At 45.1% G+C, this 27729-nt stretch overlaps 2 protein-coding genes across 2 annotated transcripts; one reads left to right on the top strand and one right to left on the bottom strand.

Annotated features, from left to right (window-relative positions):
• Positions 1-7212: 7212 nt before the first annotated feature.
• On the bottom strand, positions 7213-15895 carry utp25 (UTP25 small subunit processor component). The gene is made up of 12 exons (XM_084451091.1): positions 15779-15895; positions 15437-15476; positions 15169-15340; positions 14747-15016; positions 13793-13881; positions 13268-13678; positions 12895-13111; positions 12467-12669; positions 12037-12219; positions 11398-11507; positions 8138-8383; positions 7213-7807 (listed from the first exon to the last, which is right to left on the bottom strand). The coding sequence occupies exons 1-12, from the start codon at positions 15877-15879 to the stop codon at positions 7546-7548; spliced, it is 2304 nt and encodes a 767-aa protein (XP_084307217.1). The 5' UTR covers positions 15880-15895; the 3' UTR covers positions 7213-7545.
• A 4892-nt stretch (positions 15896-20787) lies between these two features.
• On the top strand, positions 20788-22885 carry LOC311319410 (transmembrane protein 151B-like; the record flags this gene model as incomplete). Its single annotated transcript, XM_084450968.1, has 2 exons — positions 20788-20859; positions 21458-22885. The coding sequence occupies 2 exons, from the start codon at positions 20788-20790 to the stop codon at positions 22883-22885; spliced, it is 1500 nt and encodes a 499-aa protein (XP_084307094.1).
• Positions 22886-27729: the final 4844 nt, after the last annotated feature.

Below are 27729 nucleotides of genomic sequence, written 5' to 3'. Positions count from 1 at the left end.
CAAGGCGCCGTCTGTGCCTCACAGGGTCCAGACGAAGCCGCGCGAACCATCTCTGCACGCACCTCATGTGAAGAAGGCCCAGTGACACTACCACATGGGCGGCTGCCATGAGACCCAGAAGGCGCATGATCGACAGAACCGCGATCTTTCGAGAAGGACGGCAAACACTGAGACTCTTCTCCAGTGTTTCCCTCCTTGAATCGGATAGCCGTGCTCTCATGGCGCTCGTGTCCAGATTGATACCTAGGTAAACAATCTGACGGGCCGGCCACAGAGCACTCTTCTCCCAGTTGATTGCAAACCCCAGGCCGGTGAGATGCCGCACCACCGTGGCGGTATGCATCAGAGCCAACAAAGGCGACGGAGCCAGTACCAGCAGGTCGTCCAGGTACGCCAGGATCCTGATGCCCTGCCGGCGCAGTGGCCTCAACGCCGCCTCCACACAATTGGAGAAGGTTCTGGGGGCGAGCGCATATCCAAACGGGAGTCTGGTATATTCGTACGCCACACCCAGGTAGGCGAAACGCAAAAACTTCCGATGCCGATGAGCTATCGGTATGTGGAAGTAAGCGTCCTTGAGGTCTATGCTGGTGCAAAAATCGCCGGGAAGGAATGCCTCCAGCATTTGTCGCACCGTAAGCATATGGAACTTCAGATTCGCCACCGTTTTGTTGAAAAGGCGGAGGTCCAAAATTGGCCTCACGCCCCCCGTCTTCTTTGGCACGAGGAAGTAGCGGGAATAAAATCCCTCGTCCCTCTGGCCTGACGGGACCACAGTTACCGCTCCCTTCGCCATCAGTTCTGCAATCTCTGCTGACAGAGCGGCAGCCTGAGCGGGACGCGGTATCACTGTCTCCACTACGCCCGTGAAGGGCGGTGGGGGGCAACAAAACTGAATGAGATACCCTTCCCGTAGAACACGCTGCAACCAGCTGTCCAGGAGACATCTCTCCTGCCAGACTGTGAAGCGGTTGGAAAGAGGTTGTGCCGGAGATCGCGGGAACAGATCGAGGAACCTGCCATAGTTCAATTTGGCCCTGACCGCCACCGGACAGCTGAGAAACTCTGCTGTCCTGGCCCAAGGCGGGCCACCCTCGAAAGGGAGATGAAAAATCCCCATTGGAAGTTCCATGTCCCTGAACAGCGCGAGGATGAATGGCATTCCTGTCAAGAAGCACTTCATTCACAAAAAGAGGAAGTGAGCCGACACCGTCCGCATTGCTAACAAGCCGCCGTTGCTCATCCCATTGAGAGAAAACGGCGGAGTGTTGCAATGCGGGAAGCCCCGCCTCCTCATTTGCATGATCTGTCAAGGTGCCGTCTTTCGCAGACCGACTAGACGGGACATGAGAGGCGGGCAGTGTTAAATAGCCAGCCGAGGCAGTAAACACGGAAGTATTCTCACTGACCGGTGAGCGTGAAAACTCTCTACCTGTCGAACACACAGGGAGAGGCTCGAACGCTCGGCCCGAACGAACGAACGCCGTCTGGGGGTCTAGCGAATCTTTTTCGCCGCTAAACCCCGCCAGCGGTCGGTCCCGAGAAAACTCCGAACAGGGCAGTACAGCCATAGCACTTGGCCTGGGCGCACACATCCCCTCTGTTAAAAACCCAAACGGTCTGTTTAGAACAGGGGCGGCGAGACCTGCCGTGGTCAAATCTGACTTTCTCACAGAGGACCCGGCGGCTCTAGCCGAATATATTACATTCGCTGAACCGGCGAGAGCTGCGCGCGTCACGTCTGCTCTCTTTGCAGGAAAAGACTCCGCGGCTCGAGTCGGTATTCCAGCTGCGGCGAGACCTGCCATGGTCAATTCCGACTTTTTCACGGAAGACCCGGTGGCTCTAGCCGAATACATCACATCAGCTGAGCCGGCGAGCCCCGCGTGAGTCACGTCTGCTTTAGCAGGAAAAGACTCCGCGGCTCGAGCCGGTCTACCAGCTGCGGCGAGACCTGCCGTGGTCAATTCTGACTCTTTCACAGAAGACCCAGCGGCTCTAGCCGAGAACATTACAGTAGTTGAAAAGGGAGGAGATGCGGAATGCACATTACAACCAGCTTGATAACGTTGCATCGTGTTTGCTTTATTGAGCAGGGAAACTTGCTCACCGCCGCTCTTAACAGAGCGTGGTGTGGGCACAACACAGTCACGCATCTCCACGCACCGTCAATAGGTGCGCCTCTTCCTACCCCAAGCCGGAGGCGGAGCGGCGGGCGCGCTTGAAGACGCCGGACCGGTCCCGGCACCCTGGGCGGGGTAGGCAGGGGGAGGTCGCGGGGGAGGAGCCGCGTGCGCAGTCCAGGAGCCCGGGCGAGCCGGTCCATGGGCCGTAGCGGGGCGGGACCCCGTGGCAGGTTGTTTAGCCTTGTGTGTTCGCCGGCGCTTGCTCCCAGTCGCGGCAGCATCAGCCGGAGCACGCGAACGTGCCGGCACACTGCGCTCCCCCGGAGCAGCGAGGTGGCGAGCGAGGAGGAGCCGGTCCTGCTCCTGGCTGCGACACTGCTCCAGGATGTTAGACACAGCCGCCCCAAACAACCCCTCCCTACTGACCGGTGAGTTGAGGAGGACACCCTTGTTCTCCTCGCGCAGACGAGTCAGGGAGAGCCATAGGTGGCGCTGCTGCACCACCGACGTGGCCATCACTCCACCCAGACAGGAGGCGGAGATTCTCACAAGCTGAGCAACGGCTCCGGCGGCTTCGGCCATCTCCGCTCTCCTGTCTTCATCCATAGAGGGGGGGGTTTGCTCCGTAGCTAGCTGGCCGATGTAAATGGCCAGCATAGCAATGGAGGAGGAGGCAGCCACGGCCTGCGCGGCCAGAGAAAAACCTTTGTCGGCCAAGGACAGGGTTGTCTTGTCCTTGACGTCCGGCATGAGAGGCTTCCTGGCCGAGCCCCAGGCGGAGGAACCAGGCACCAGGACCGCTGCAATGTCGGGTTCCAGAGGAGGAGAGCCGATAGCTGCTACGTCAGTCCAGCCGGTTACCCTCGTAGCTCTGCTGAACTGGCGAAGCGGACCTCTGATGGCCAACGGCCGCTCCCATTCAGCCTCGACGAACGCCTCCAGGTCAGGCATAGCCGGCAGGAGACGAGGAGTAGGCTGAGAGGGACGCCCGTAGCAGACGGAGCTCCACAGTGGGAGCCCCGTAGTCGCAGCAACCTCCGGGACGGAGATACCGAGGTGATGCGCGGCTCTCTCCAGCAGCCGGGGCAGGTCGCGATCGAATGAACCCCGCCCCGGGAAGGAGGCGCCACTAGCCGTAGTGGCTTCCGACGCAGAGAGACCCTCGTCTGCCTCGGAGAGCTCTTCCTCATCATCCGTAGGCGCGAGGGAGGTAATCGGGGCCGCCGGTTGTTGCGGGGGCGCGCCGATGTCCTCGCCGACCAGCTGGACCAGACCTTCAGTCTCCAGCGGCGGCGGAGCGAAGAAATGCGCCCGGAGCATCCTCTCCATGGGGTCCAGGAGGGCGCAGATCTCGCAGGCGGGGGACGGAGCCAGACCCGCTCTGGCGTGCTGCGGCCCCAGACAGCGGAAGCAGAGGTGGTGTCCCACGTCGCTGTAGCGGGAGCCGCAGACACAGAAACGATCCGGCGGATCCATCGGCGCCGGCAGGGGGTCATCTGAGGACGCCGCCAGCTCCGCTTGGGTCCGCTGAGTAGACATCTTCTTATCTTCTCCAGTAGCAATGCGAGCTGAAAATTTCGAAGGAGCAGATGTGCGGGCGTAGCCCGCTTATACAGTGGTGCACCGGACCTGGTTGGACACAGGTGCGTGTATGTTTTTTTCTTCAGTCAATGTAGCTAGCTGGGTTTCGCTAGCCAATAGGAGCTAGCCCTGTGGGGCGGAGCTCCACGAAATAGAACGGGAAGCCAGCAGGCTTCTCTGGCTATTCTGACCCACAATCCTGTGCGCAGCGGAAATTACGTCACGTGCGAGTCGCGCTGGAGGCTTTATTATGAATCCTGCGGCGCGCAGACAGATGTGCAACGATGGCGGACGCAAGCGGCAGCGGCAGCGCATCCAAGTGTTAGTACAGTAACGTCACTACATATTTGTAGCGACTCGTGTTGTGTGTATAATTGAAACATTAAAAGATACTATTGCTGCACGAAGCTAAGTGGATAAATGAGCGCAAATGTAAACCTATAACCTCAGCCAGTGGCCTAGTGGTATCTATAGTGGTAGCTACTAGCGTAACTTACTTCTGTAACATCAACTTGCCAGCTAGTTAGCTAGCTAGCTATGTGGTGCACTGAAGTTAACAACGTTACCTCTCACTCTTCTCATCATTCGTCAAATTTGCCAAAAAGCAGAATGCAAGCCAAGTCAGTATAGCTAGCTATGTAAGGTACGACCATGGATGTATTAATAGAAGGTACGACATACCAATTCAGCTCACCAGAAAATAGTTTGCTGATAATGCACAAGCCTATCCAGGACGTCAGTTAGCTAACTTTAACTAGGTAGTTGAAGTACTAGTCAGTCAACTGCTTTGTCTCACTGGAAAACATCATTAATTTGTTAGGGACAGATGAACATACTGAGAAACTCATCCAGTGGAGGATGGAGAAGGAGGAGCTGTTCACTGGGAAGAGAAATGCAGCGATAAAGGGGTTTGAGTGAGTAACACTTGACCCTATTTTACAAAATGTGATGAAAGGAGCATTTGTCATTGCTGGGCATGTTCCTTGTCCCCTTAGGATGTTTGTGGCCGAGCATGGCTTGGAGGGGAAGGTGACACCAGCCTCCATAAAAAAGAAATGGGAGAACCTCAAACAAAAATACAAAGTCAGTCACCAGTGTTGTGTGTATGCCTTCGATTAGCCATTTACTATGCTTTAGTGTCATTAACTAATCATGTCATCTAATTAGCAGGATTTGAAGTGTCCTAAAACAGGGGTCAGCACAGAGGGAGGGGAGTCAACAGCAGCCTCCTGGAAATGGTATGGGGTGATGGATGCTGCATTGGGCAGTAAGCCATCCATCACCCCACCATTGCTAATTTCATCAGCAAGCCAGGAGGCTGTTGAAGTCTCAACTCCCTCTGTGTCTGATCCCATTCCTGTGGAGGACGAGTGTCCTGCTATACCACCACGAAAGAGAAGGAGGGAGGGAGGTCAGTCCAGTAGCCAGGTACTGGAGTACCTTAGAGAGACGGAAAAGAGAGAGGCAAGACAGCAGGCACTAGAGGGGCAAAGGTATGAGGAGGCCAGGGGGAGAGAGGAGGCAGCCAGGGCTAGGGAGGAAGAGAGGTACCAGGAGAGCAGGAGGAGAGAGGAGAGAAGAGAAGAGGAGGCCAGGAGGAGAGAGGAGGCAGCCAGAACAAGGTATGACAAATACAAGATGATGTGGACTACTCCAGTCTCCCTCAGTATAACAAGATTGTGCTGTATTTTGACTCTATTTTAAATTTTTAGTGTCTTTTACTTAATTACTTCTATTTTTTACTGTACTATGCACATTTGGGAGCTAGCAATTGCATTCCAGTGCATATTATACCTGTATGATGTGCACCTGACTAATAAAACTTACAAGGGAGGAGAGAAGAGACGAGGAGGCCAGTAGGAGAGGGGATGAGTCTCGGTCAAGAGAGGAGAGGCGGGAGGACCGCTTTTTGGCACTGCTGGAGGCACTCGCTAAGAAATGATCATTTAGCTTTGTTTGTTTTGTTTGTCTTGTGTTGCAGCATGTTTAATTTAATTAGCTTCATTTGTTTGCTTCAAATGCCTCATTAATGTTTCGACCAACTAACCTGTGCTTTCTTAGAGCTCAATCAGTCAAATATACTGTATCCTGAGTGTTGAATAATTGTTGACTGACGGGTAGCTTGGCCTCCACTGGACTTGAAATGGTCTTTCAAAGCATCCACACTTTTTCCTTCAAAGTTACAGGTGAAACTGGGACAAAGTGATGTGTGGATTACACAGTACACAATACACAAGTCATGATTGGTCATTAGATGTAGTTATGATTGATCATTGGATTTATACATCACACGTGTTAAACAAAACATAATGCATAATGGTAGCTTGGGAAAATGAGGGTGACAATACAAAATGAAGAACAAATTAACAGGCATCAAGCTTGGTTTTAGGGAAGAAACAATGAGGTGTGATGCTGTGTATCCTAATGTTGGATCGTGTAATCGTGTTCTTGGAGAGCTGGAACACAGTCAAGTGGTGCAGACACTGCTGCAGCCAGGAGATCATCAAAGTAGAGCTGCAGGATGGGTGCATTGGGGTTCAACTGGCAATATGTTGTAGGGTGGACATCCTATGAATATGAGTATGGTGATTGAATGTGAAATGAATGGGAAATAAAAAGTTAACTTAATTGCATGAATGGTTTATTTCCAGTTTGAGATACAAGGACACTACATTACGACTGCAATGATCTGATTATATACTGTCACATATCAAAGTTTGTAAAATGTAGGTTCAGTCAACTAAGTTACACAACAGAATTGGCAAGAATGTTTACACTAACGTTACTAAGTTAAATGTGAGGCTGCTTCACATGCAGACAGGACATAGAATGACAATGACTGAAATGCATTATGTAATTTTACTGACGTGGATAAATACCTTGATCAGGTTAAAATGTACAATTCAGTTCAAACTACATACATTACAAAGGAACAACAGGAGAGCTCGTCCTCCGACGGTATTGGCGTCTCTGGCGAGCTCGACGAATGGCGTTCTCGTGCATCTGGAAGGGATTTACTGCGCCAACCATTTCGAATCTTGCGCGTCTCTGCGGACAGCTGTGGGCGAATGTCGCTTTATGGACAGCGACGGATGTCGTCATATTTCAGGGCGCAATGTTATGACAGAGTAGTATGTCCCAATTGGATGTCTACTGCTTGCAAAGTACGTACTTTCTAAGGGCAGCTGTAGTAGGTACTGGTAGTAAGAAGTAGAAGTATGCGATTCGGAACGCAGCCCTACAGTACTGACACCCGTATTACTAACTGTAGCCTACAACACTCAAATGTAACCATACAGTACATTGACTTTTCAGTGGAAAACTGATGATATAGGCTTACATATAGTGAAACGTGTAGCCTGAATCCTGGTCTTTATTTTGACATTTCAGATTATGAAATTTGGCATTTTAGTAAAAAAAAAAAAAAACTGGCTAGTTTTTCTCCCTAGCGTTCAACTCTACCATTGAAACTCATGTTTGATACCAGGATTATGATTCATATTTTTAACTCCAATATAATCAACTGCAGAGAACAGGTTGCCAGGTAAGTTAACATTATTCCTCTTCAACACCAAAACACATATCATGTCCTTTACAAAATGTCTACAAAATGTCTAGTCTGACTTAACTAAATGTCTAGAGTCTTTACAAAATGACCAGAGTGGAGACTTCACCTTTAAAGCATGTCATTACTTGAATATGTCAATTATCAAGTGAGTTAAGAAATCAATGTAATTTGAAAGAATCGGGGGCTAAAACCAGTGAATATAGATACATACACATAATTTAGAGTGAAAATCCTGTCTTTATCACAATGCCCCTGTCCCTCATTCCACTCTCACAGGGGTGACGAGGCCTGGTCCTCCCCAGTGATGAAGAGATGCACAGACTTGTGGGACTGTAGCATCTGAGCTGCCCGCTGGGCCCCTGTAATGGCGGCCAGGCGCTGCGCGTCATAGCGAGAGTACAGGGTTGTGCAGGTCCAGCTGGCCTGCTCTCCCTGACCGCCGGCCTGCAGCATGTTGCACACCTCGCTGTAGAAGTGAGGGTAGGTGGGCAGTCCGTAGTAGATCAGGTTCTGGATCCCCTTGATGGTGTATCTGATGGACAATGTGAAGAGCAACAAATGCAGAGTCAACAGAATGCTGTGATTTTTGTACCAGCATTACATGACATGTCCATAATCACATTCATCTTCAATGTCTGATTTGTGCAGTTTCAGCTGGAATTATCACACAGTATTTCCTAGTGTAACATCATGATTTTCCTTTAATAGCATGATATGTTGTATTTTTTGCAATGAATCATATACTGATTGTGGCACACTTCCTCAATGGCATCCCTATAATCTAGATAATCAAAACAAAGACGGCTTAATTCAAAATTGGGCCTTTTATTTGAGAAGGAAGCGTTCAAGGAGCGGCCTTTACCTCTTGTAGAAGTGGAAGCGTTCAGTGAAGAGGAGGAACTGCTTGTCTCCCTTCAGGAAGAAGTGCCGAGCTCGGGACACCTCGGACTTGCTGGAGTACTCACAGATACTGGCGAAACTGACCTCCTCCTTCTTCATGTAGTTGCGCAGGCGCACATAGTCGAAGTAAGAGGGCATGTAGATCAGGGTGTGTGACATGACCGAGTCCCTGTACTGGGGAAGCACCCTGTCTACAAAGAACTGGAACCTGGAAGGGAAACAAATATTTTGTTGTGAATATCTAAGAACAGATAGAAAGATAATTTACCGATTCCCAGGGGGGACATTTAATGCTGTGTTCACACCGGGCGCGGCGAGAAAATTTGCGCCGCCCAGTTCGCCCAATCTCGCCGCGGGATCAATGGGTCGCCGCGCAAATCCGCCGCAGAAAGTAAAAAAAAAATGGAACTTTTGCGAATGTCGCCGCGCGGCGAATCCCGGCTGCCGCGCCGCCGAGTTCTGCGATTCGCGCCGCCCGCCGACAGTTTGCGTGAAGTGTATTGACTTTCTATGTAAACTCGCCGCGCCACAGGAAAAAATTGTGCCCGGTGTGAACACAGCATAAATAGATATAATGTATCTCGTTGTTCAGAAGTGGCATCAAAGCAAGCCCCCAGGAATCGAAATCTAAAGTGAAGGCCTATTGAACCGCGCCATCTTGGCTAGATTTGTAGTCACTTGGCTATTTCCGGTTACTTTTGACTTGCGCAGTTGAGCTTCTCTGGCCGACGCGCGTCCACGCACGTTCCCGGCTCTCCCCGCTTTGATTTAGCAATGAAAACCGGCTTGCATATTAACCTGTTTTTGTCAAATATATCAATTGGAGAAATTATTTTTTGATCCTGGCATCTTAGTTTTAACAAGTTAAATATAATTGAACATGTTTTGTTTGCTAGTAGATGGTATTCATTCCGTTCGCGATAACGTTATTGCAGCCAGGCTGAATTCCTCCAGGGAGCCAGTGACAGGCGAGTTGAAGAGCTTCACTCCCCGCCAGCAGGAGCTCTGGCCGCGGCTACCGCATCTCGGAAAACCCGCTGAGTTCGTGGCTGCTATTTCACATTCGCCCTTGATCAATCCCAATACCGATCCATGGTAATAATGAATCAATCGTTCAGATCAGATCGGCAGTGCTGCATGCATGTTACAACATCATTGTTAGCTTTATTAACATAACCATAGCCTACATTTATCTCTCTAACGTTAGGCTATCCATCACACCAGTCGGCCATTCGATAGCTGGAAGCGGTCAACGCCAACGTTGACTGAAAACACCCAAACTCAGTGTATCGTTTCATCTTCATGCTACACATCAACTCCTTTACATTGTATGTGAATAAATTCCTGTTATTCTAAAAATATCCCATTTCTGTCCATTCCTGGAAAAGGCTAATAATTGCTGTCAAATGATCACTCCAGTTTATCACCGTATCCCACTACCATTTCAACTATGCACAGGAGGTTGTCTTGTGGTCATTTTCATTAAAAAATGTGAACTTTTTCGTGGACGCGCGTCGGCCAGAGAAGCTCAACTGCGCAAGTCAAAAGTAACCGGAAGGCCAGAAAAGCACAACTGCGCAAGTCAAAAGTAACCGGAAATAGTCAAATGACTACAAATTTTGCCAAGATGGCGCGGTTCAATAGGGCTTCATTGTTGATAGCGGCCAGTGAATGGAGTGGCTGTATCCAGTTATTATAATACATCCATGCATCAAAGCCCCATTATGTAGCGGTCCAGTTTTATGCAATTTAGCGGCCCCTATAGGCCACTAGAGCCATTACAACCGCAGTACCATTGTCGTAAAACGCTGAGAGACGCATGTTAAAACGTGCATTTGTTGACAACTGACAAGCTGAGGAAAACTGAGTCTGCCGGCAAATTCAAAGAGGAGAGCTAAAGGTAAAGCAGAACATTCATGCGAGAGAAAACCGTGGCTCGCGGTCAAAAGTTACATAGTGCAAATACAGGCCGCCGGACCCCTCTGTGGGAATGGAAGAGGTGCTGTTCTCGCTATAATAATCCAGCACACCAATAGATCGACTTTGAAACTGATATTTTAAGATCAGATGAAATCAACAACATAGTGGAGCTTAAAAGAGACCAGTGCTTTTTGTGAGCGCAGGAGCATCACTGGAGTGTCCAGGAGCATTGAGAGATGTGTTTACGACCAGTGACAGTCAGGGACAGACTGGTTGACCAAGAACTGTGTGATGACAGCGGTTTGGAAAAGTCCAGGTCTCTGAGGTTGAAACCCAACCCAACCCCAGTTGAGACAATTACTTCAAACCAGTGTTCATTTTGACCTGCTCTTGATATTGTCTAGTCTTAGTCTTTTTTACTAAAATACCTGTCAGTTTTTTTGTGTGTGGTCATTTTAGTCTACCCAACACTTTAAATGTATTCACATTTTAGTAATTAACTGACTTCTGTGCTTTATGCAGCCTTAAATAACCTAAACTTACCAATTATAGGCTTACATCTTCTTAATTAGGCTGACATCTCATCTGCTACAGTGATAGGATTTGAGCTTGTGAAATACAGCTAGACAAAAATGCCATTCCATTTTCATAGGGAAAACCTGTAACATCAGGCATCCCAGGTGGGCAGGGTTTCCCTCTCCGATTGTTCCACCGCCCTCAAACCACAGGCCACCTATGGCCATTTACACTTACAAATGTGACTACTCATTTCTTGCCAGCTTCTTGCAGTATTCACTACTCAAACAATTGTTACATCATCTAGTGATTTGCTTTTTCAGTGAATACTAGTCAGTAATCTTCCTTGTAAAGAAAACAGGTATTTGTTGTCAAAATTAACACTTCTCCAAACAAACTCCCAAATGTGCCATGCTCACTAGCTTGCGTCCTGATCCATGTGCTCACTAGCTTGCGTCCTGATCCATGTGCTCACTACCTTGCGTCCTGATCCATGTGCTCACTACCTTGCATCCTGATCCATGTGCTCACTACCTTGCGTCCTGATCCATGTGCTCACTACCTTGCGTCCTGATCCATGTGCTCACTACCTTGCGTCCTGATCCATGTGCTCATTACCTTGCGTCCTGATCCATGTGCTCACTACCTTGCGTCCTGATCCATGTGCTCACTACCTTGCGTCCTGATCCATGTGCTCATTACCTTGCGTCCTGATCCATGTGCTCACTACCTTGCGTCCTGATCCATGTGCTCATTACCTTGCGTCCTGATCCATGTGCTCATTACCTTGCGTCCTGATCCATGAAGCTGTCAGAAGGGATCACTTGGAAGACGTGTGGGAGTTGGGCCAGAACCTGGCAGATTGATCCAGTTTGAGGAATATTCTTTGAGGCAATCTGGAATAAGATTAAAGGTAAAGCATTTCAGACCAATGTGTTCCATGCCTTTATCATTAATAAATGACTATCATTCAGTGTTTATTACAATCTATTGTTCGATTTATATAACAAAAATTGAGGACATTCTGAAAGTGATCAGTCACCAAAACTATCAATATCTTGAATACCCGACACAGCTGGATAGCAGCTGTGTGAGAGTTCAGGACATAAGGTCTTACGTGTGTGAGAGTTCAGGTCATAAGGTCTTACGTGTGTGAGAGTTCAGGTCATAAGGTCTTACGTGTGTGAGAGTTCAGGTCATAAGGTCTTACGTGTGTGAGAGTTCAGGTCATAAGGTCTTACGTGTGTGAGAGTTCAGGTCATAAGGTCTTACGTGTGTGAGAGTTCAGGACATAAGGTCTTACGTGTGTGAGAGTTCAGGTCATAAGGTCTTACGTGTGTGAGAGTTCAGGTCATAAGGTCTTACTTGTGTGAGAGTTCAGGTCATAAGGTCTTACGTGTGAGAGTTCAGGACATAAGGTCTTACGTGGCCGCGGTAGTTGAAGCAGTGCTTCGTAAGAATGTTGTTGATCTGTGGGTCCGAGATGGCGCTGAACACTAGTGTTTGCCGGTAGTGCTTTGCCCAATTGTTCAGGTTCCACATTCGCACGCGAGAGAAGTCCACCCCATGGGAGTCTAGAGGCTGCAGGTTCAGGTGCTTCAAAACGTGCTGAAAACAAGTCGCATGACATCACGCTAAACACACACATCTAGCTGTTGGAATCAGAGTATGCCATTACTTTGATTATAGCCTTACCCCAATTTAAGATAATCACAATGAGGTGTTTACAAGACCTTTTAAGAGTATAGCAATGATCTGATTATATTACAGTTGTAATGTGCATGTAAATGGGATCACTGTGAAGTCACTGAGTGTATAGGACCAGATGGGCTGTGTACGAGAAGGAAGGGCCTACCAGTAGGTGCTCCCAGTTCTGCATGAGAAAGACATCGGCCTGGTCCACCACCAGCAGCTCAATGGAGGACAGGAAGTCAAAGTCCCGCCTGGCCTCTCCCTCAGCCCCCAGCACCGTGCGCAGGCCCAGGGGCGAGGCGATGATGATGTCAGAGGAGTAGAAGGGCGCGTAGAGCCGTATGCTTCTCCTCATGAAGGAAACGCCTAGTTGAGAGAGTTGCTTGGTGTCCAGTTAGACAGCTAGAGGAAGCAGAGGCAATGATATGGATGTAGTGTAATGACCTGTGACCTTTACTATACACGGTTTAGTGGAGAGACACTCGCCTGCGTCCAGACATTCCAATCCGCCCACTACAAAGTCTAAAATAGAAAATCTAAATCAAAGAATATTCTAAAAAATTATATGGCCCTCTTCGATTACAAATGTACCTATCCTGAAGTGGTCATCCACATTGCCAGAGAAGATGGCGTGGTAGTCGTCCGGCCGGACGAGGTTGGGGGGTTTATCCCCCGGCTCCTCTCCAAACTCGTCCTTAAACCTCTTCTTGTTGCTGACCTCAATCTTCTTGCCTTTGGTCTCCAGGAGGCTGATGAGGGTCTGGACCACCTGCAGCGCTCCATCTCGGAACGGGACCAGGATCAGAACCTACAAACAGAGGCACGGAGGACGGACACACATCAACAGCTTTGGGTATTCTCATCTAGGCACGAGTAGATGATCTGGTTAAAATGGGTCAGCGTGCTGTTTTACGACAAACACTGAGTATTGGACCAGAACAAACAGTCAGTGGTGTTGCCCCACCTTGGGTCGTGTCAGGCCCTGGTCCCTGGGCTCATCCTGTGGCTCCGCCCCCAGCTTAGCCTCTGCCTGGCGATCCCTCAGCTGGGCATTGTGAGCAAGGACGCGGGAGTTGGCCTTCAGCACATGGTTGAGTGCATGGAGACAGTAGGCGGAGCGCACCTGGTGACCCTGGCTCAGTGGCGAGCTCTCTGGATGGTACACGTCCCTGTAGGAGCCCATGAGGGCCAGCAACTCCAGCTGAAGAGCACTGACCTCCTCTGGTGCGTCCTTGGGCTTGAATGTTTGGTTTAGTGATCTCCAGTTGGCTTCCAGGACTTTGTGGATGGCAGGGAGGCTTGTACTCTTCTCCTGGCCTATAGGGCCAAACTTATCCAGGGGGGTAGAGCACATGAGAGTGCCCAATTTAGGCCACTGTGTGGAGAGAGAGAGGGGGGGTGGACATGAAGTGTGGTAATAATCAAAACAAATTCTCACACACGGATATTCACACTAATAAATACAGTACTTCAAGGTTGTGGCCTTTACCTTATTCTGACTCTTGGTTTTGGTGCCTGAAGTAATCTTCTTCACATCCTCCTCACTAAGCTCTGCGTCAAGGTGCTTCACAAACACATCTGATAACAGAGAGTTCTGTATCATGAAAGGTGTTACATGTGATATTTTCCTTTAGTGTCATAAAGCCTTCTGAAACAGTGCCAGACTAGATTATCTTGCATGAAGAACCTCTTTTGTATGTGTCGTGATCACTTTGTAACCTTTGGTCTGACCAGGAAAACTCAACATGGAGTGAATGTATATCATTGGCACTAATCACAGCATATACAGAAAGGAGTTACTTTGCAGCACTGATGAAGTGAATGTGTTAAAAGTATCTTGTTACTGCGTATTGTCATTTGCAATGATATTGCATGTTGAGGAATTTATGTTATTATGAAAATATTACAGGTTGCACTTGCAACAGGTTTTTCCTTGTTAAAGCAATACATAGCGTTTTCTCCGGTTTTCTCTGAACTGCGCCCCCATAGGCTCTGCGAGTAAGTGCACTGTCATACTGACGTAAAGTTATCAGATTGTCTTTTTCTTTTTCTGGCTTCCTCCGTGATGTTTCGCTTCGGTTTTCTCACCTCCGCCATGATATCATTGAGCTAAAAACGCATGATATCCATAGACGCCGGAATAGTTAGCTACTACTGTGTTGTTTAAAGCAATACATAGCGTTTTCTCCGGTTTTCTCGGAACTGCGCCCCCACAGGCTCTGCGAGTAAGTGCACTGTCGTACTGTCGTAACGTTATCAGATTGTCTTTCTTTTTCTGGCTTCAGCTTACTTTTAGTAAATCTAATTGGAGAATTAGCACCAGACATGTTTGTAAAGGTCCAAATATCGCGATGTATTGCTGCATACGCATACATCAAATAGCATATCAATATACGATACCCAACCATACGGTAAATTAACATAAGGTTCAAATTTCGCTTGCCTTCATTTTGCTCCTGCTCAACCAGGCACTCCACACTCTCCTGTTCCACTTCTCCTAAGACGTTGGTCTCAAGACAGAAGTGAGATTCATTCTCCTTGTCGGTGAACTCCTCTCCTGCAGTCATGTCCTCCCCTACAGAACCGTCAACACTCGGTCGCTCGTCTGCTTCCCCGCCCGCCTCTTCTGATGCCACAGTCAAATCAGCGTCTGCCTCCTGACCTTCCTCCTCCTCTTCCTCAGTCGCTTCCTCACTGTCTCCGTCACTCTGTCCTACAAAGCAAGAAGCAGAGTTAAACCCAATTCATTATCATGGAAATTCTATCAGCCATTCTTGATTTTGACAAAAAGGATGTCTAAACAAAAACTAATATATTTCTCAGCTAAACAATGCTTTTGTCAGGTATAAAATAAAAGCAACTTGCCATCACTCAGGTGTTCTTCAACCTCCTCATCCTCACTCTCGTCATCATCCTCAATGTCGTCATCGTTGGCAGGTTGGCAGAGAGTTGACAGCAGTTTGTGATAGGCTGACTTTTGCTCTGGTTCATCATCCTCGTTACTTTCAGCACCGCTGGACTGCTCTGGGCTGTCCGGCTGTGGCAAGAACGCGAGAGCAAACAGTCACAGTCACATTTAGGATGATTAATGTCAAGTACAGAGCTAGTGGAGAGAGGAGTAAAGAAAAATTACCAGGTCCAATATTTGGGTTTTCTCTCTATTTTCAGTCACACTAGAAAAAGAAAGAAAGAAAAACATTACGTGGAAAAACTATAAACAAGTTCAAAGCAAGTGACTAGTCTAACTGGGTAAACTAATAGCTAACTTATGCAGCTGCTTGGCTAAAGGTAGGTGACCGCGTGTGCGTGTGTGTGTGTGTGTAGCCAACACAGTTGGCTATAACTATGTGACTGGTTGTTTCATAGTCATTTATATGTAATCAGTGGCTAGCTAGCATAAAGCAAGGCTTGCTACGGGAACGACAGCTAGCTGCTATAATGATAGCTAGCCACAAGACAGAAAGCGTAACGTTACATGTCATGAAATGGGTGCTCCTCTCCGAATTCTTTCAGATGTTTTTTCTGCTTTTTGGATAAATTCCTGAACAGTTCGTTATTCTGCCTTCTTTTCCCCATCGTTTTAGCTGGTAGAAAACTGCTGGTCCCACATGTGAGTGTTTACACTTCTTCTGAAATCACGTGAAGGTTCAAAACCTACTTGAAGAAGTATGTCCGCCACCTAATGCATAGGAGGGGTAGTGCAAGTGCCAGTATTGTGCCGAGGCCACAATACCAAATACAGTAGAATACTAGAATGTTGGTGATGTTAAATGTCAATTTAAAACATACATTTTGCTAACCTTGGTTAACTCGCAAGTAAGCTAATATTAGCTAGCCGACCTTTCACTCACCAAAACCTTGTAAAGCCAATCTCCCATGCCAGTAGAGAAATGTTTCTCTGCCATGATTGTAATATATGTTTACCTTCTTGGATAAGGATGTCTGCTGAACGCCTAACTTGTAACTTTCATACTCTCAGAAATTGAAAAAAGGTGTCACAAAAGCAGGTTGGTTAAGCATTCTGTGTCTATCGATGAGTTCATCTCTCATACCAGGATGGAGTCCATAGCCTACTCTACTACTGCATGTAAATGCTGTTTATAGTGACCTTGATCAATTATTGATCATGTACGTATCAATTTACTGTTTATCTGTTTTAGCAGTTACCATGGTAGAATGTCATACATTATTAACCAGTTTGGTGTCTAGTGTCTGGTGTCCAGTCAGAGCCTTTTGGCATTGCTTTTGACATGTCAATTTAGCCTATTGTTGAATTCCAGCAAACATGGCATAGCATTGTGCGAATGCACCTTGTGTTATAAGGGACAGCGGCCATGTAAATCATTTTCGGTTAAAATGGAGGGCACATTCTCAAAGCAGGAGAAAGAAAAGGCTAAGAGGACAGTCAGGTTTCGGGTGGCATCTGCAAATAGCGGGCGCGTACTTACAGAGGTGTTCAAGAATGAGACATTGTCTGGGTCAGTATGGGACTCAGTGGATTCAGACAGCACCAGCAACTCAGAGACGGAGTCGGTGAGCTCGCCTCCAGCCAGTGAAGCAAACGGGCACCTGAGTGGACTCACGGACACCGCTCCGGATGACAGCGGGACTGAACCCGATGACTTGCTTATGTACGCTAGTGTCAAAAGAGAGCGTCTCTTTAGCAACAAGCGCATCAATATCTGCAGCAAGAATGGGACTGTACGTGGCGTCAGGAACAAAGTAAGCGCAGGTCAAGTGCTGTTCAACAACCTCTCCAACATGTATGCAGTAAGTCATTGATTTACAACGTTATAACTTGTTTTTGTAAAGCTACATCATTTCATTGTTTGTAAAGTTTCATTGTCTATTGTGGGATGATTCCCTACATTACCCCCCTTGACCAATGTATCTATTATTCTCTTGTCCATAATAATACACATGGCAAAATACTGTAGCCTACAAACACATTCAACACTGTAGGGACTCCCTCAGCATTGTACAGACCATAAGTAGCCTATGTCTTGTGAGTAGATCGATCAATCAATCAATCAACCAATCAATCAATCAATCAATCAGACTTTATTTACATAGCCCATTTCATGTATACTTTACAATTAAGTACAATAATACGAAGCACAATGAGATCAAACAGCTCTAATATTAATATCTGAACCTTGTTTTGGATCATGTTTTGCCTGAGAATCTTCATCAAGATGGCAAAGTGTGGCCACACTGTAGAATGACAGCCTTGCCTTGCTGTTTATATGGGTCTGAACATTGACTCACACAACCATATTTCAGGTAAAGGTGACCCTTAAAGTGCTGAAGGTTTATGGATTAATGTTTTTTTTGTGTCTATAATGATTCTCTTTTTGTGGACATTGTGAATGTTTTCCCACAGATGTTTATCAACAATGACATTGTCTTAATTGTCTTTTAAAGGTTAATCTACGATCTGGCAATCAACAACTTCAGACAAAAAGACCCTGAGATGAAGATCCCGGGAGCAGAGGACTGTCCTGGGAATTGAAGGATATCGATCCAGGGGAATTCATTAAACAGGGTTCTCAAAAGGGTTCCTATTGCTGTGTTTGATTACCAGTCACAATACACCTGGTCATGCGAAGCTTCAGCATCCCCAATTCCATGTCCCATCCCCATCAGGATACTGAAGAGCTGATAAGGATAAAAGCAATGAAGTGTGAGAAATCAAAGATGAACCTTAGAGATCTGAACCCTAAATGCATGATCACACCATTACACCAAACTGTGTCAATCCACCATATACAGTATATATGGTAGGCTAATTCTGCATTATTTTAGGCTAAGTCAGCCGGCCAACCCCTTTGACTACAATGTATTATTGATTAATACAAATTTCAGTTTTGATATTTTAAAAATCCAATGGAATGTGCTTCAGAAGAAACTACCTAGATTACCAGAGTTTAAAATTGTTTAGTATGAAAACGAATGTCCCTGGTATTTATTCACAGATTTTTGTATTATTATGCATTGCAATGTTTTGTACTTTGTAATGGTAGAATGCTATTCTTGAATGAACTGTGTCTTTTATTCAGTAATAACATGCATACTCAACTCAACTCAACTTTATTTATAGGGCGCTTTAAAAACAACCACGGCTGCAACAAAGTGCTGTACATTAGTAATCATAAATACATAAATACAAACAGTAACAAGCAATGAAACAATAAAAAGAATAAAAGACCGTAGGGCAATTAAAACAGGAGCAAAGTCTCATGCCAGGTTGAAAGCCAAGGAATAAAAATGGGTTTTAAGACTAGTTTTAAAAATGGACAGTGATGAAGCTTGTCGAATGTGCAGAGATAGGTCATTCCATAGCTTGGGAGCAGCGACTGAAAAGGCTCTATCCCCCCTGAGTTTCTGTTTTGACCTCGGTACCTCCAGGAGCAGCTGGTCAGCATACCCTGAACAAAGTCACACACTCTAACCGTTTCTTCAAACCTATCAATTCACCACCTGGTCCCAGGACCTCTTGAATTTTTCATGCAACACAAGAAACTGCAGCACTTAGATTAAATAGATCAGATACAACTGTATTATTCATCCACCACCTGGCCCAAATACATCATATGTACATACATCAAATCATCACATGTTCTAAGACCAACAGCCCAGGAGACAAAATTGTTTTTAACTTCATTCTGGCTGGTTTTGGGTGAAGCACCAGCTAGGGGGCCATGTTGAAAGTGAGGGTAAAGGTCTTCCTACATCCTTCTACTTGTTCCTGTTGACATTCTGGTCCGAAAAACACTGCTTAAACAAGTGCACAATAAACATATTGTCCCCCACCCATGATGCATGTTCCTTTGTGGGATGCTAGATAGCTTTGAGTGAATCACTTAATCAAACCTGTGTAAGTTGACAGCCCAAACTGTTTGTGGTAATTGCAAATTGCAGTATTATTAAAAGTACTTGTATGGTACTTTGTATCGGCAAATACTCAAAAGTGAGTACTCATACTACAAATTTACTGCTACACATGTGTGGTCTTCTACAACTACAAATTTACAGTTACACATGTGTGGCTATTTTCTACAAGTACAAATTCATTGTTACAGGTGCTCAGCTATTTTGCACCAATATACCTTCATAGCTATAATTTATTCTAAGAATAGAAATATGATATTTTCTTAACTGAATATGAAAATATAAAATGTTTTAAGTGTTATTCATTTTATATGCATAGTACAGTACAGTATTTAACTCCCTGAGCTCTAAACTCTATGAGAAACTGTGAAAGGTAGAAGGGCCCCTGAGCATTTGAGTGTGATTCTGTTCGTGAGCAATCGAGAACTAGAAAAGCTCAGTCCACTGCACGTATTGACCGATGTCATGCATGATGTGTAATTCAAATTTACCGTTACACATGTGTGGCTATTTTCTACAACTACAAATTTACTGCTACACATGTGTGGTCTTCTCCCATGGGTCTTCTACAACTACAAATTTACTGCTACCCATGTGTATCTATTTTCTACAACTACAAATTTACTGTTACACATGTGTGGCTATTTTCTACAACTAGCCTACAAATTCACTGTGCTCAGCTATTTTGCACCAAATATACCTTCATATATAGCCTATATTTACTGAGACGCCAAGCATAGTTTTTTATGTAGCCTACGAAGCAAAATGTAGCGTACTTGGACATGCGAAAAATTAATTGTGGCAGACGCCCCAGGTGGTGTGTGACGGACGGACGGACGAATAACGCACACAGACAGGCGTCAAATTAATTAATATATTAAAAGTTATCTCCCCTAGATTTCATGGGGGACAATAATGTAGGCCTATGTGATGTATGCAATGTGATAACATGTATGTGATGTTTACTCAATATGTTCAGAACACCTTTACATAAGGCAACGATATGTCAATAAGGCATTATACTCCTAGCCTACTCCAATATGGTTTTGTGACACGCCTATAACATCATTTTTGCAGTAGGCCTAAAAGCAATAATAGGTCTGTCCTTTACATTTGACGGCTCAGGTTGACGGCATGGTCTTCACGTCTAGGATGTGAGACACACCGGTAAAACGACAAGGTCACCTTTTTCTCAAGTCTCGAGGAGGATATATCAGGAGAATTAAATAGGCTACCGACGGTTTTCAAATTATGTACCGAGACTAAAGCTGTCTTCTACCTCAAATCTGCACGCGAGCCGACGCGTTCGAGCTTTCTGTTTCTTTTTAATTGATTAATTTGCCATTGGCTGAATGGGCTTCATTAGGTGTGGTGCATATGTTTTTGAATGTCTGCAGCTCCTACCCCGAATAGCGTTCTTGAAAACAACCGCTGCACTGTTCTTTTTTCTTGCGTTGTGTACGAGATGATCCAGGTCGCAATGTGAAATGCGAAAAATGTAACTTATAGCCTACCTGCGCGCTACCGTCAAAACAAGATATAGGTAGTCTAGCCTTTGAGGACTATTCACGCCCTATATTTATCCACACCACCATGTCCCCGTCAGCATCGGCTGCGACAGAGAGCAGTGCAACCACCGTTTTCGAGGAGGAGAGCAGAGAAGAGGTATTCACGTCTTGTAATAATAGCTTTGTGGTTAACATTTCATATGGGCTATTCGAATTGAGTAGGTTAGCTGGTCAGTGGATTGTTTTGCAAATCTATTTTTGATCGATTAAACACGTTTGTCATGTGCCAAATTGTTAATAATTAAAATTCCATAATAACAAATGTAGTGAACAATTAACAATTAATCACTATATAATCTAGACCTCAGTCATTGGACCATTTATACTGGCTTTCCTCTGCTTGTTCTGCTTACTGTAGCTTGCAACCAGCATAAAATGAAAATGAAGACCTGAAGTTTTGCAAATCAAATGTACCAAAGATCAATGAGCCTACTAATCAATAGATCATTTAAATCTGTAATGATGTATTGTTCAATATGGGATATACTGTAAAATATCACATCCTACTGTATTGTACTGTAAAATATATTTTCTGTTATTTTATTATATTTTTTACAAAAGAGATCAAACAGGATATGACATGGGCTACAGAACAATACAAAATCCCTCAGGTCACTGACATGCTGAGTAGTGTCACATATAAAATCACATCTCATACTGATTCCCACTGTGCTCTTTTTTGCATGCATTGACAGCAAAGGCCTCTGAAGCCGTCCCTGAGCAAGTCGCTGTGCCGGGAGAGCCTGTGGAAGTGTCTGCTGCTCTCCCTGCTCATGTACGGCTGCATGGGAGCCATGGTCTGGTGCCACGTCACCAAGGTAACTCGCCTCACCTTCGACAGTGCCTTCAAAGGGATGTCCATGATGTACCACGACAGCCCCTGCTCCGACGGATACATCTACATCCCGCTGGCTCTACTAGGCATGCTCTACGTCGTCTACTTGGTGGAGTGCTGGCACTGCCACGCTAAGAATGAACTGCAGCACAAAGCGGATGTGGAGGGCGTTTACGAGCGTGTACAGAGGATGCAGCAAGCCAAACCCTGCATCTGGTGGAAGGCCATCAGCTACCACTACGTCCGGCGTACGCGGCAGGTCACGCGCTACCGTAACGGAGACGCCTACACAAGCACCCAGGTTTACCACGAAAGGGTCAACACCCATGTTGCCGAGGCAGAATTTGAGTACGGCCACTGTGGAGTGAAGGACACATCAAAACAGTTGCTTGGCCTTGAGAAGTCTGTGCTGACAAAACTGAGGTTTACCAAGTGCTTCAGTTTTGCCAACATGGAGTCAGAAAACTCCTACCTCACCCAAAGGGCGAGGTTTTTCACCGACAACGAGGGCCTGGATGATTACATGGAGGCTCGGGAGGGAATGCACCTTAAAAACATGGACCTGAAGGAGTATGTGATGGTGTTATCTGACCCTGACCACCAGCCGTGGCACTTGTCCCGCTCCCTGTTCTGGCTGGCGTCTCTCGTCACCCTCTCCTGGCCTCTGCGGGTGTTCACAGAGTACCGCACTGCGTACGTCCATTACCGCGTGGAGAAGCTCTTCGGGGCAGACTACATCCCCGTAACGCCTGGCGATGAGCAGCCGTATTGTCGCCGCATCCCGCGAGTCAACACCGTCGACAGCACGGAGCTAGAGTGGCATATCCGATCCAATCAGCAGCTGGTGCCCAGTTACTCCGAGGCCGGCCTCATGGACCTCGCACAGTGCTCGGCCGGCTTTGGTGGCTTCCGGCAGAACTGCGACGGCTGCCATGGCGCTATCAGCTGCTCGTCCCTGTTCTCCAGGAGCGCGCTCAGTATCTGCGCCGGCGCCCGCATGCCCTTCAGCTCCAGCCGCTTCTCCCTGGCGCGGAGGCACGGCTCGCGCCGCAGCGGCTTCTGGAGGAGCGGCAGCGGCAGTCTGGACGAGCAGGAGAGCCCCAGCGAGAACACACGCTGCCTGTCTGAGCGGCAAGACACGGACAACCAGGACGCCCCGGACTACCAGGACCCTCCGGACTACCAGGACGCCCTCTGCTTCCCTGTGCTCATCGTCCACTGCAGTGAGAATTGCCACAATCACAGATCCTTCCATCGGAACGGATCCTGTGTGGAGACGTCCCTATGACCTGGCAGCCCTGAGACCAACACATGTTTGAGAGGTAGGTTCGCCTTGTGTCCTCTCTCCATCTAAACCCAGGAGAATGGAACAGGCCTAAACCCAGGAGAATGGACCAGGCCAAGCTCATAACCATGTGGACAGAGATGCTTTTTGGGAAGCTGCAGGAGAAACTCAATGAATACATGGATATCTATGTTTATTCATTGTGGTTAATTTCATAATTATTTTGGCCGGGTTTCCCAAACGAGTTAAGAAGCACTTAAAGGAGTAGTAAAGGGAAAATGCATGTTTAGCCCTGTTTTAAGGTTACTTATGATCATATACAATGGTTCAGATCAAAACGTTGACAAAACTAGCACTTTTGAGAAAGTCTGATAATTGCTCTACCACCGTTTAGGTCATACAATGGATGTGGGTGGGTACCGTGAAAAATCTTTCAAAAACATGTTAAACTCTCGATTTCAAAGACAAGAAGCTCACAGAGGGGGTAATTGGTGTCCGTTGGTGTTCTGACATCAAATTCGCCGCAAAGTATGAATCCTCTAGGGTTTTATTGATTATTTTATGAAATCCATTGACTTGTATTGAAGCGACCGTTGTAGATGTGTAGATCAATCCGCAGAGGGGATTAAGGAAGCGGAACTACTTACGGTAGCTATTGTTATTGTTTATGTTGCTAGGCTACCTAGTTTGCGGAAGTTTACACACGTATGTGCTGCGACTAAATAGTTATATGCTAAATATTTTAAAAAGCCTTTCCAGATGAACTAGAATCTTACTTTATGGCGAATTATATGTCAGACTAACACTAACTAACACCTCAGTGAGTTTCTTGTCTTTGAAATCGAGAGTTAAAAAATCTTTTTTTGAATGATTTTTCAAGGTGCCCACCCACATCCATTGTATGACCAAAACGGTGGTAGAGCAATTATCAGACTTTCTCAAAAGTGCTAGTTTTGTCAACATTTTGAACCATTGTATATGATCATAAGTAACCTTAAAACAGGGCTAAACATGCGTTTTCCCTTTACTACTCCTTTAACTCCAAAGTACTTCCTACCTTTATTATTCATATTCATAATATAATTTACAGTATTATTCAAGTCTCTGTACTAAAGATCTTCTCCATTGAAAATGCATTTTAGTTTAGATTAGTTTAGATTTATGTCTTAAACGAGAAGGCTCTTTTTCGACAACATGGGCCTTACTTACAACATATTATAAGACGTTTGACTCACCAAGATAACTTTGGTGTAATTCGGAGGCCTGTAGAAGAAATTTAAAATCCAGCGTAAGCCAAGTATATCCATGTAATGGCGGCGGACGGGGCACTGAGAATGCAGCTTCTAAAAAATTAATTTAGTGCCGCAAAACGGTTGTTTTCATCAATCTATTTTTATGAATCGCTAGTTGTGCTATCATAGAGCGAGGGCTTGTTGTGGTTTTCACATGCCTCTGTAATATGATCTTCATAAACGTCTTTAGAAATGAAATAAAGCTTCCCCACTTGCTCCAGCACGCATGCGCAGAGCAGCGCACAGACTAGCTATTCTCCGTCTGTAGGCTACACTCGCGGCTCACATTCTCTACGCTACGATCAGTTTCCATCATATTCTGTCATCTTCTATATCCTCAAAATCTGATAAATATTCAGCCATATTGCACACAATTTTCCAGGCACCAACAAGCCGATCGTAGCGTAGAGAATGTACAGGCCTCCGAATTACACCAAAGTTATCTCGGTGAGTCAAACGTCTTATAATATGCTGTAAATAAGGTCCAGGTTGAACAAGAGCCTTCTCCTTTAGTTTCTCATAAGATACAGTACCATGAATGTGCTGGTACAGTATTACTATTAGAGCAAACTGCCAGGGCATAAAGTTATGTATCTCTTACACACATTGTTTTATAATATACAACCATAGAACACAGAGACACACATATTCCCCTGTTCCCAATTCACATGAGATTGAGATGAGGCAGTAGGGATGTTATTAGGCAGATTGTATTAATTGTATAGAGCACATTATGAACAGTTATCCTTTGTGTGCCATGAAACCAGTGATATGCACATACAAATGCCTATTTTACAAGTATAAATTAAATTGTGCACGCATAGAAATCCATGCCTTTAATTAGATGAATTTGAGGATCTTGCATGAAAACGTACGATTTTAAAATAAAGCATTAATTGTGTAAATGACCAATGTTATAGGTATAGAATGTGTCTAGGATGTTTACTAATACCATACACTTATTGATTGATTAATTCATTGACTGATTAAATAACACTAAATATGACTGGTTTTGGGCAATACAACATCATACAGGCTGCCACTAGCATTATAACACTGGAGGATGTACATGACACAAGCTGTCACTAGCATTATAACACTGGAGGATGTACATGACACAAAATGTCACTAGCATTATAACACTGGAGGATGTGCATGTCTGTTCCCCAGCAGACCAACCTGCTCCAGGTTACTGTTGACCGCCTGTGGTGGAAACTACAGACTCAGAGCTCCATTCTATTTGTGTTTTTTTCACTAGATTCCCGTGGTTCACTATGGCCATAACCTAACAGCAATAACATAATGTACTACTGTATCACTATCTTTATGAGAGAATAAGAATGGAGAATTGGAGTATGCTACCAATAAATCTGAGTTTAGGGACAAACTGTGGGATTTGGATGTGCTATTGTCAATGCGCCCCCCCATCCCCATACTTGACACATTGGTAGCAACGGTGGGTAAGATTGCAGCAAAAACAATGTCCATCATTGTGCTTTTTATTTGTGCTTTTCATTTGTAAATTTGGTTCCAATACTATAAAATTAATATCATATTATTTATTTTAAATGGCACCTCATAGTGATCTGGGGCCTGTTTAATGGGAAACACTTCAAATACAGCAGAATCATCCCCTGTCAACAGTGTGGCATTAGGATAAATTAACTCCAATTCATCCTCTTAACATTTGTTTTCTTTGCTGTACTTTCACACAATTTGAAACAGCTTGAGTATGGTCCATTAAGAATGTCCGAAATAAACCAAATCATTCATCATCATTCATCATCATCATTCATCAACCTATATTTGTCTTGAATATAAATACTGAAATGTAGTATTATTCCATTTCACATCAACTTTTGAAGAGACTGTTTTACAAGCAGCATCATTTGGCAACTTATGCAACTACTGGTACACATTTCAGATGGGTGGTGTTTTGTTCTAACCAATGATTTGATGAGAACACATTTTTATGCTATCTTATAAAAAAAAAAAGATTGTATAAGACTGTGAAGATGTGTGCTGGCCAGCTTTGTCACAAAGACACAATATATTCTAATCCTCATACTTTTTCCAAGTGATATCATTATGTATTTCAAGTCACACTTGACATTATTAATTTGCAACTGTGATGTTATTAATTAATTGACATTATTAATTTGTAACAGTGATTTAATGGTGATGTTTCTTCTTAAAGTAGTAGCTAGTACTCAATTACAGACAAAGATGCAACAACATATCCAGTAAATTACCTCAAGTATGCAAATATGGCTGACTTGTTTGGAAACACTTTGACAGTATCTTGCTATACTGTAAGTGTTATACTGCCTTAGAATCATGGTATGCATGTGGCCTAGGTTTCAGATGCAGCAGGTTATGTGCACATACCTAGTTCTGAATGGAGTCTCCTTTCATCCTTTCTGTGCTGTCATCCCCTCACATTTGTATTCAACTCTTCTTTTTTTGTATAAATGTTTAAAAAAATAAGGGCAGACTACCCAGATCTTCTTTAACGAAGAACTACAAGTTTGCTTATATTCTACAAGGCATGACAGTTTAAAAAGATGAGTCAATTGCAATATCCAGTATAATAGTTTCCGGGTACTTTCTTGAAGGCCCGGTCCTGAATCTCAACATGTGGCCTTGTCATGTTGTTTTGTCATAACTGGGGAATGGTAACATTCTCAAAGAGAAGAGGAAATTGAATTAGAATTATATTCTACAACTCAAGCAATATGCCAAATACCGTAGTTGTGAGTATAGTGAAGTTTATCAGAAAGAAAAAAGAGTGAAGCACTAAAAGATAGGCATGATGTTCTCCAGTTCTGCGAGTTCTTACTTTGTACCTTTTCTTCACCATGATAACCATGCCATATCTGCATTTACAGTACCTTTAATAATGGAGTTATATTACTTTGCATCTCATGATGGATAATACTGCAGCAGTGGATAACTCACAAGGCATGTCTGAGTTACATTCTTTGGGGATCAGTGAATACAAATTGATTACAAATGGCAGCCAGACATATTAAGGGTCTTAATTGTGCCTTTCAGTGTAAATCTTCATGATGCTCTCTCATCACATCTACCAGGTGCTAGGAATGTTTAAAATGTAATACTTTCATAAAGGTAACACTTCTTTAGAAGGTACATCAAGTAAATGTTACTATATAATGTTCTTCATTTTGTTTTTCAGTGTATGTATAATATGTAATATTCTAGATCTTCTTCTTCGAGTCTGTAGCAATCTCAGATGTCGTTCTGCCAGTATCGGGCACAGGCCACAGCTGATATTCTAGATAATCAACTATGTTAATTCTTAGACAGTGATGAAAAAAGTGTTCCTTCATTCTAGATGCAGTGTGAGAAAATCATTGAGGTCAAAGTATGTCTTAATAAAGTGAGTATTTGGGGAGTGCATGCATCAGTGTCTCATCTTTTTGTCCCCAGCTGATGATGAAATCCCCAACCTGATGAATTGTCCATTTGTCTGTTCTACAATATATTTATCCCACATTTGTCCTATGAGATGAACAGTACCAAAGGCCACCACTA

Source organism: Borostomias antarcticus (assembly GCF_949987555.1).
Source record: "Borostomias antarcticus genome assembly, chromosome: 16".
NCBI classification, from domain to species: Eukaryota; Metazoa; Chordata; class Actinopteri; order Stomiiformes; family Stomiidae; genus Borostomias; species Borostomias antarcticus.
Note: the sequence above shows the minus strand (reverse complement) of the source record. Positions and strands in the feature narration are given on the sequence as shown.